This window comes from Phragmites australis, chromosome 2, assembly GCF_958298935.1.
Source record: "Phragmites australis chromosome 2, lpPhrAust1.1, whole genome shotgun sequence".
NCBI classification, from domain to species: domain Eukaryota; kingdom Viridiplantae; phylum Streptophyta; class Magnoliopsida; order Poales; family Poaceae; genus Phragmites; species Phragmites australis.
The window spans coordinates 7,403,562-7,411,893 of record NC_084922.1 but is presented as its reverse complement, the minus strand read 5'-3'; the positions used below and the strand labels follow the sequence as shown (position 1 = coordinate 7,411,893).

General features: G+C 48.8%; 1 protein-coding gene across 1 annotated transcript; it reads left to right on the top strand.

Moving 5' to 3' along the window:
- Positions 1–4,564: 4,564 nt before the first annotated feature.
- LOC133897196 (tryptophan aminotransferase-related protein 2-like) lies at positions 4,565–7,975 on the top strand. Its single transcript, XM_062337835.1, has 5 exons — positions 4,565–5,401; positions 5,702–6,005; positions 6,844–7,121; positions 7,215–7,516; positions 7,595–7,975. Exons 1-5 carry the CDS (start codon positions 4,947–4,949, stop codon positions 7,777–7,779), a joined length of 1,524 nt encoding a protein of 507 aa, XP_062193819.1. The 5' UTR covers positions 4,565–4,946; the 3' UTR covers positions 7,780–7,975.
- Positions 7,976–8,332: the final 357 nt, after the last annotated feature.

Here is an 8,332-nt window from a genome sequence, read left to right as displayed (position 1 = left end):
TCCCCCCCTCACCATCATTGTTGACTCCACCTCCAGCTACCACTTCTGCGGGGCTCCAGACGGCTTTGAATCTGTCGAGTCATGTCGCGTCTTCCACTAAGGAGGTACCATATTACCCTCCTTAGCCTCGTTGTCAACTTTGCCTCTAGCTACTGTTGCTGCAGGGCTCCGGACGACTTTACCTTCATTGAGTGCCGTAGCTTCTACCGCTGAGGGGGTCACAAACTGCCCCCCTTTAGCCTCACCGTCAACTATGTCTCCGGCTATCATTGCTGCAGGGCTCCAGACAACTCTACATCCATTGAGCCCCACCGCGTCTATCACTGAGGGGGTCGTGAACAGCCTCCCTTAGCCCCGGCATCGACTTTGCTTTCGGCTACCGTTGCGGGGGAGGGGGGCTCTGGAAGGCTCTATCTCTGTCGAGCCCTGTTGCGTCTACTGCTGAGGGGGTAGCGGACTGCTCCCCTCAGCCTTTCTGTCGACTTCACCTCTGGTCGCCATCGTCGGGCTCCGGATTACAACATCCTTGTCGATCCTCGAAGGTACCACAATTTCACCCCCTGTGACTATCGCAAGCCTCCGGAACACGCCATTCCCATCAAAGCCTCGCCACCCCTTGGCTCCGCCATCAGCCTCGCCTTAGACACTAGCCGTGGAGCTTTGGACTATGTTGTCTCCATCGAACCTCGTCGCTATCGCTTGCAGCCACCACAGAGAGGTTCTACAAGGGTGGAAAGTTGTTCGGGATATCCAGACTCTGAGGACAGGGCTGGAGTTACTTTCTTGGCCATCCGCTTGCCCCTCCAGACCTCGCGGCTAGCTGATGAGGGAGTGCTATTGGGGGAATACCATAACCTGTAGATATTTGGATGATACACTATGGTATTACTATAGCGACCATAGTAGCTTAGTCACCACGTCATATGTAAAAGGGTAAAATACCCAAAATACCTCTCTATACATATGATTATAACATAATATCTTGGGAGGAGACAAGTAATTTTTTCTACCCCTATTCTCTATAAATACGCCCTCAAAGGGTAGGGGAGAGTGGAGCCCCAAGATTTTTCCCCTTTGATAACCTAGACTATCCTCTCTCTCGCTTCCTCTCCTCAAGGCTAATTAGTTATTTTTCAAGCTTGAGTCATTTTTAATGAGTAGGATTCTCATCGTGTGCTGTTGGACACATTCTTCGTGTGCCAACGAAGGTAATACACATCATTTTAGGTGATTCTGGTTTATAGATTCCGCTAGTACAAAAGAGAGAAACGATTCTCCTGGTTTCTTGAGAGAATCAGAAATCAAACTGCCTATTTGTCAGGGTTTCCCCAGATGCTAGAGAGAAACATAATTCAGAATCCCTGCTAAACTTGGCCTAAATCACAGCTGCATACAGGAATTTTACGAGAAGCTGTATAACTCAAGTTTCAAATGGCCCCAGCGTCTATAGTGTGTACGTGGCACACGATGTTTCATGGGACTAGTTCTAATATATGTTTATCTGATCATGGCGCGAATCATTGTCTAGTTGTTTGGTTGATGCTTTTCATAATCGAATGGGCCTTTTCCTGAACTCATTCGCCATCTTTTCCCCACGTACCATGATAAACAAATGATAACATCCAGTTGCACAATCTCTAAAAGTATAAACTAAGTGAAGGCCATCACAAACTTTTTACAAGGTGGGGTGATCAAGAAGAGGAAAGCACCTGCACCTTGATTTATAAACATGGAAAGAATCAATCCGAACGGTTTGCATTTGTCGTTGCTCATGCTGCCCTACACGGTTTCAAATAGAAAATATAAATGAGTTGTAAATGATGGTTGCACTCACAAAGTAGAAGCTTAACAAGTGTTCTATTCGGTTCCTTTCATTTTTGTTAGGTTTTGACCTTTGACTGATGCCCGGAAACTTATCTTTTACTCCTTGCAGGAGTGTGGCTAGAATCTTTACACTGGAGAAATCATTTGGCAAATGGCCGGTTCTTGATGTTTATCGGGAACATTGGAAATTGGTTCTCACCTAAAGAGGCAATCACTTGTTTAAAACATGAAATCAAAGAAATGACTAAGATATATTTAATAAGAGCAACCATAATGTACTCACAAACTAGGTAGTAAACAATAAATACTTACTTACTATCCGGTAGCAACCATTGTGGAAATAGGTAGTAAGCTACTACCGGCACTAAGCTTACTACCAAGCAGTAAGGGATTAAAAATCATTTCTCCCACTCTCGGTTCTGGCTGGGAATGTGGGGGGTGGCTGAAAAAACTGAATTTTTTTTTCCTGAAATGTGGACCCATTTTAATGCCCAATACATTGTGACAATTGAAACAACAAATATCCACTGACACACGGGCTCACTCTTACTATCTAGGTACCCATTATACATTACTGTTGCTCTAAGCAAACGAGGGTGGCCTGAAAGGTGGTGGGCTAGAATATAGTGGTTTGAACTTTGAAAGTATTGAAATATATATTTTTTAAAAATTTGTCACCCGTTGAAAAGGCGATAATAATTTTTCAAAATAGACATATATATTCGCAAAAGCAAACATGCAACAATTAGTTAATTTATCATTATGCGAAGGTTCATTCGCAGTTGCAAATTTAAAGACCGTTAATCTATAATAATTAGTTAATACAAAGCTAACAGTAAAAGAGAACACGCTATGAATAATGTATTTTAGCTTCCTGTAAAGGTTATATTTGATATAGAAGTTAATTTGTAAACTCTGGTGGGCTCCAAATTTCTTCGGCCTTGCTTAGTTGAGCTCTAGCCTGGACTTTGGGTTCCGGAACCTAGCTTCCCGAGAGGCTAGTTCCCAACAAAACTACAGCCGAAAAGGAGGTGTTTGGCCTAATTTTATGCTTCTCCTTAGATGATATTCTTTATGTGTCTGAAAATATTATTTGCTTCAGTCCACAGCTCTCAACCGTCCAATATAAAATCGAAGATCCATCTAGCTACTATGTTCACCATCAACCTTGAGTCATGCTGCTCTGTTCGTGTTAATCTAAGCATGCAGTGATTTCTCCCAACGCGTTTAGCCTCGCTCCCCCGCCTCCCACCCTCCTTCGGCACCGGTGCCGGCCTCGCCTCCGGATCCACGTCCGCCGTCCCCACCATGCTAACCGGCTCCGCCAGGCCACATTCTTACCTCACTCGCTCTCGGCACCGCCCACCGATCGTCCTTCGCCGCCCACGGCCAACGACATCCCCACCACATTGTCGTTCCACCCCCACACCCGTCACCGCCTCCGGTCGGCCCTACTGCCCAAGCTCTCTCTAAGTTTGGTAGCCATGAAAGCGCCCAATCCTGAAACCCTAAAGCTCGCAGAGAACATAGGAATCCTGACGGATCATGTGAACTCGTGCGTTCACACATTTGTATAAAAACTTTTGAGTTTCAGACACCTGAACTCTAGGATGCTTGTGACGGTATGGACTTTCCGAATTTCATGCATGAATGCATACACTTTGGGTGTGTTTGGTTGCCTTAATTCCCTCCAGTCTGACTCGATGGATACGTATAATCTTAAGAAGCGTGTTTGGTTTTCTGCATCCACTGTTCTAGCCTGCATGAGCAAATGCAAATATACGACCTCATCCTAACTGAGAATTGAGCTTCACTCCTCATCCTGGTTGAGTAGATGCATATATATGGGTCCACTTGTCAGTGTAATAAATTATCTTCATACGAGTAACCAATTATAATCCCAACTCTTGCATCCACTCATATGACCTCAGATTCAGTCAACCAAACAGAAAATCAGTTCAGTCTGTCCAGACAAATATAATCAACTAAATACTCTTATTTTTAACATATATGACTCCACTCAGCCTGCTTCCCCCAACCTACTTATACGATATAGCTTATGGGTGATTTGGGCTTTGTTCATTTTCCCTCCTCAACACAATGTGAAGAGAGAAGCCACAAGATTGGAGCTGTAATTTTTTGTGTTTGTAGTGTGGATTAGCAAAAGCCCTAGTGCAGTTTCTCCGAAGCCTGGTTTCCGAACGCTAATATATTTGGCCAAACGGCTCCACCTTCAGCTCATAAGGCCATCTCCAAGGGTTTCTCTTCGGGGACCTTCAACGCTCCAATGTTTTGTCTTTACAGTTTTCGTCACGAAGGGATTCCTAAAGTCATTTCCTTCGGAACGGGATTCCTTCTCCTTTTCCTCCGCGATTCCCCTCGAAGAAAAGCTGTTGGAGATGAGAAAAAATAAAAAGAATAGGAACGAGAAGAGATTTTAGAAAAGATCAAAATAAAGAAAATATAGTTAGAGATGATCTAATTGAACTGCGAAAGAAGACTCAAAAGATGGGAGGATTGTGGTCCCCCAACCATTCGATCAAGGATGGACCACCCGGCCCTCCATCCGACGGCTGGGAAGCGCCGAGCGGCACATCACTGTGATGCTGTACTGGCAGTTGCTCTAGTGGGCAGTGCTGGGCAGCTCTTCCGAAGCGGCAGAAAGAATATTCTATCCTGCATCGATGGTGGGGACGACCCTATAAATAAAGCTGCACAGCAACGTTTCGTTCCTCCTGCGCCACTCTGTGAGCTTCTTCCCCATCACCATACTTTTCTTTCGCATCGCCTTCCCTTCTCTCTCCTTTCGTTGCCATTTGCTGCTGCTGTTCACCTGTTTCGTTTACAGCTTACAGCAAAACCCGTGCCGAGAGAGAGAGAGAGAGAGAGAGAGAGAGAGAGAGAGAGAGAGAGAGGCTGCAAGAAGCAGCTGCCTCGATCCGATTCCACCGGCTTCGCCGCTCCAAACTCCCAATCCAAGAAGCGCTTCGATTTAGCTCCTTTTTTTTTGCTTCCTTCTTTTCCCCAAGAAAACAGGGAGCTCAGCTAGCGTTCCTGTTCCACTCGGCCCGGCTCGCAGCCCCGACGAAAACCTTGCTCGTTGGCGCGCGCGCGCTCCCGGCATGGCGGCATTCCGCCTTGGCACGGCGGTGGAGGGCAAGTTCCAAGGGAACGGCGGCGTCGTGCCGTCCCCGCGCCTCCTCGCCGCGCCCAAACCTTCTGCGAAAAATCGTGACGAGGCGACCAACGGTGGCGCGCTTGGGCTCGCCGCGCTCCGGCCCAAGCTTTTCCCCGCGAGGAAGCCCAGGGGGCGGACGCAGGTGCCGCTCTGGCGGGCCGCCGCCTTCGCTTCCGTCGCCCTGAACGTCGCGCTCCTCCTCCACCACTACGTCGTCAACAATCCCGCGGCATCTTCTCCTCACCACCACCAGCATCACGCCTGCCTGATGCAGCCTGATGATGCCAACGGCGGCAGCGGCAAGAGCACGGCGAGGCCGGCGGAGTCCATGTCCAAGAGCAGGGCGCCGTCGACCGGGAAGCCGGGGGTGACGCCGGACTCGGTGATCAACCTCGACCAGTGAGTCTTTAAAATCTTGCTCCTTTTTCTTGGTGCCGGCATGCCAACTGGTTACTATATTTGCAATTTGCGGCTGCGGGGAGGTGTTCTTCCCTACGAGGGATGTCCTTGTGCAATGTCAAGGAGGAATGAACGCTGAAGTGCGGATCATATCCATCTAGTTTCAACTGATCCCAAGATTGCAGATTTACTCGCGATTCATGAACCTTATTTGTTTTTTTTCACTGCTGCTGCAAAATAATAAGCCACATGAGTGTCTCGGTTATACAATGCCTTTGACATTCGCGTTGTCGGCTGCAGCGGGGACCCGACCATGTTTGAGGCCTTCTGGCGGGAGACGGGGGACGCCGCCGAGATCGTCATCCCGGGGTGGCAGACGATGAGCTACTTCTCCGATGTGACCAACGTTTGCTGGTTCCTCGAGCCGGGCTTCGACCACGAGGTGCGCCGCCTCCACCGGCTGGTCGGCAACGCGGTGGTGGACGGGTACCACGTCCTGGTCGGCACCGGCTCCACCCAGCTCTTCATGGCGGCGCTCTACGCGCTGTCGCCCGCGGGAGCCGACGAGCCCATGAGCGTGGTGTCCACGGCGCCATATTACTCGGTAAGGCAAACGCTAAAGAAAAAGAGGAAGAACAGGAAGACAGTGAGATGGCATCACTGCCGCCAAGCTGTGGATTATTTTGGTTGTCTAAAAAATAATGCATCGTGTTGATGAATTATTGCGTGACAAGGATGGCAAGACCTGTCATTATCTTATCATTCCCCACTAAATGATGAGGAGATAGAGCAGAATTGAAGTCATAGGGGGGGGGGGGGGACACTGATGGTGCCACTCATTTTTGTTCCCTTTTGCTTGTCCCAAATCACTCCTCCGTGGTCATGTGATGGTGGGTGATCAAGCATATGATGTGTTGCTTCCTAATCCCCGATGGAAACTTGGGGAATCCATAGATCTCGCATGTAGGGACCGGCATTACTGCGATTTGCGGGTAGCCGACATGTCTCTTTAAGCAATGATTATCATTGATTAAAGAGAATCAAATCTGAATCTTAGTTCTGGTTAACATGTTAGGCGGGAGGCTTGCCCTTCAAAATTCCATTTCCATGTGCCGGCAGGAATATAGTTAACACATGGCGCACCGTCATATGCGGATTTCTGTTTATGTTCATGTGACATGCCTGATCTCTGGGCTCTGGCCAACCTGGGAGAACAGGAAAGTACAGGCATTCTATTTTTATGGGCACAGTGTCATGTGTCTGCTCCATATCTAGTGCTAAATCATGTGTTCAGTCATGGGCGTCGGCGTGGAGCTGATAGTTTAACTTTTTTTTTTATTTCCATGCTCTGAAGCTCTGAACTGAACTATAACAATAATTGATAAGAAAATAACACTATCTTATGGTGAGCCAATGCACTGACTTGATCTGTTTGTATGTAGTCCTATCCTGCCGTGACCGATTTTCTTCAGTCAGGGCTCTTCCGCTGGGCCGGGGACGCCAACTCTTTCAAGGGCGACACTTACATTGAGCTGGTATGCTCCCCAAACAATCCTGACGGATCCATCCGTGAAGCTGTTCTGGCATCTGTAACCGGCAAAACCGTCCATGACCTGGCGTACTACTGGCCGCAGTACACGCCGATCTCTAAACGGGCTGGCCATGACATTATGCTCTTCACGGTATCAAAGAGCACAGGGCATGCCGGGACAAGGATCGGGTAAGTCTCGGCGTGTAAACTTCAGATAGGAATGCTACTTCACTTCGCCGACCTGAATTGCAATGGTCGATGTTCCGATGAAACCTTCCGCAGGTGGGCGCTGGTGAAGGACCGCGGCATTGCACAGAAGATGACCAAGTTCATCGAGCTCAACACGATTGGGGTCTCCAAGGACTCACAACTGCGTGCTGCCAAGGTCCTCAGGGCGGTCTCTGACGGCTATGAGCTCGCGGAGGCGAAAGAAGCCCACCGTCTGTTCGACTTTGGGCGGCGTAAGATGGTGCAACGCTGGGACATGCTGCGTGAAGCCGCTGCCGCCTCGGGCACTTTCAGCTTGCCTGAGGAAACTTCCGGCTACTGCAACTTCACCAAGGAAATGGCATCGACAAATCCTGGTATGTACCATGTCTGAAGACTCTGAACCTCCATGACATTGTTCACCACCTCACTCCACTTCCATGGGCTGCTTGCAGCGTTCGCATGGCTGCGCTGCGATAGGGAGGACGTGGAGGACTGCGCGAGCTTCCTGCGCAGCCACAAGATACTGACCCGGAGCGGGAGTCAGTTCGGAGCGGATCCGAGGTTCGTCCGGGTGAGCATGCTCGACAGGGACGACGCCTACGACATCTTCGTGAAGCGCCTCTCGTCTCTGAAGTGAAGAGGACCCTGGACCGATGCCACCCGGCCGGCGTCGGCATGCCCGTGAGAGCATGAGTAGAGCAGTACCCGTAGGAGGAAGAAGAGGAGCAAAGTTTTGTTTTGCTTTTCTGCTGTGTTGTGTTGTTGGGGATGTCGCATCATCTCAAATTCCTATAAAGGTTTCATTTTTCTCCTACTTCCATTGTGAGAATGAAGAACTGGCTTTACTAGGTAATCTATATGGGAACACGCTTAAAATTGACAAAAGACAAAAAAGAAGAAGCTAAAACCTCGCAAAAAATGCTACTCAGTACACACCGATCACTAAACGGGCAGGGCAGATCATGACACTGAGGCGGCGCAATGTATTGAGTTGCATACACCAACTAATGTATTCTGCTGAGAGAAGAAGATGTGCAATTCACAGATACTTCAGCACTTCTCTCATGTAGAGGCATTCCCGGGCCTTGTATATGAAAATATGAGTTGGCTGCAATTTGAGTTGGACACAGTGCTCCGTTCTAAGTTTCTAACCCCATGCACAAATGGGCCGGAAAGAATTGGGCCGGGTG

Bases quoted from the DNA above. Each gene is read 5' to 3' on its own strand.
- LOC133897196 (XM_062337835.1), top strand. From the start codon at position 4,947: ATGGCGGCATTCCGCCTTGGCACGGCGGTGGAGGGCAAGTTCCAAGGG. The intron at 5,402-5,701 runs GTGAGTCTTTAA...TGTCGGCTGCAG, and splicing joins TCGGTGATCAACCTCGACCA to CGGGGACCCGACCATGTTTG. The intron at 6,006-6,843 runs GTAAGGCAAACG...GTTTGTATGTAG, and splicing joins CCACGGCGCCATATTACTCG to TCCTATCCTGCCGTGACCGA.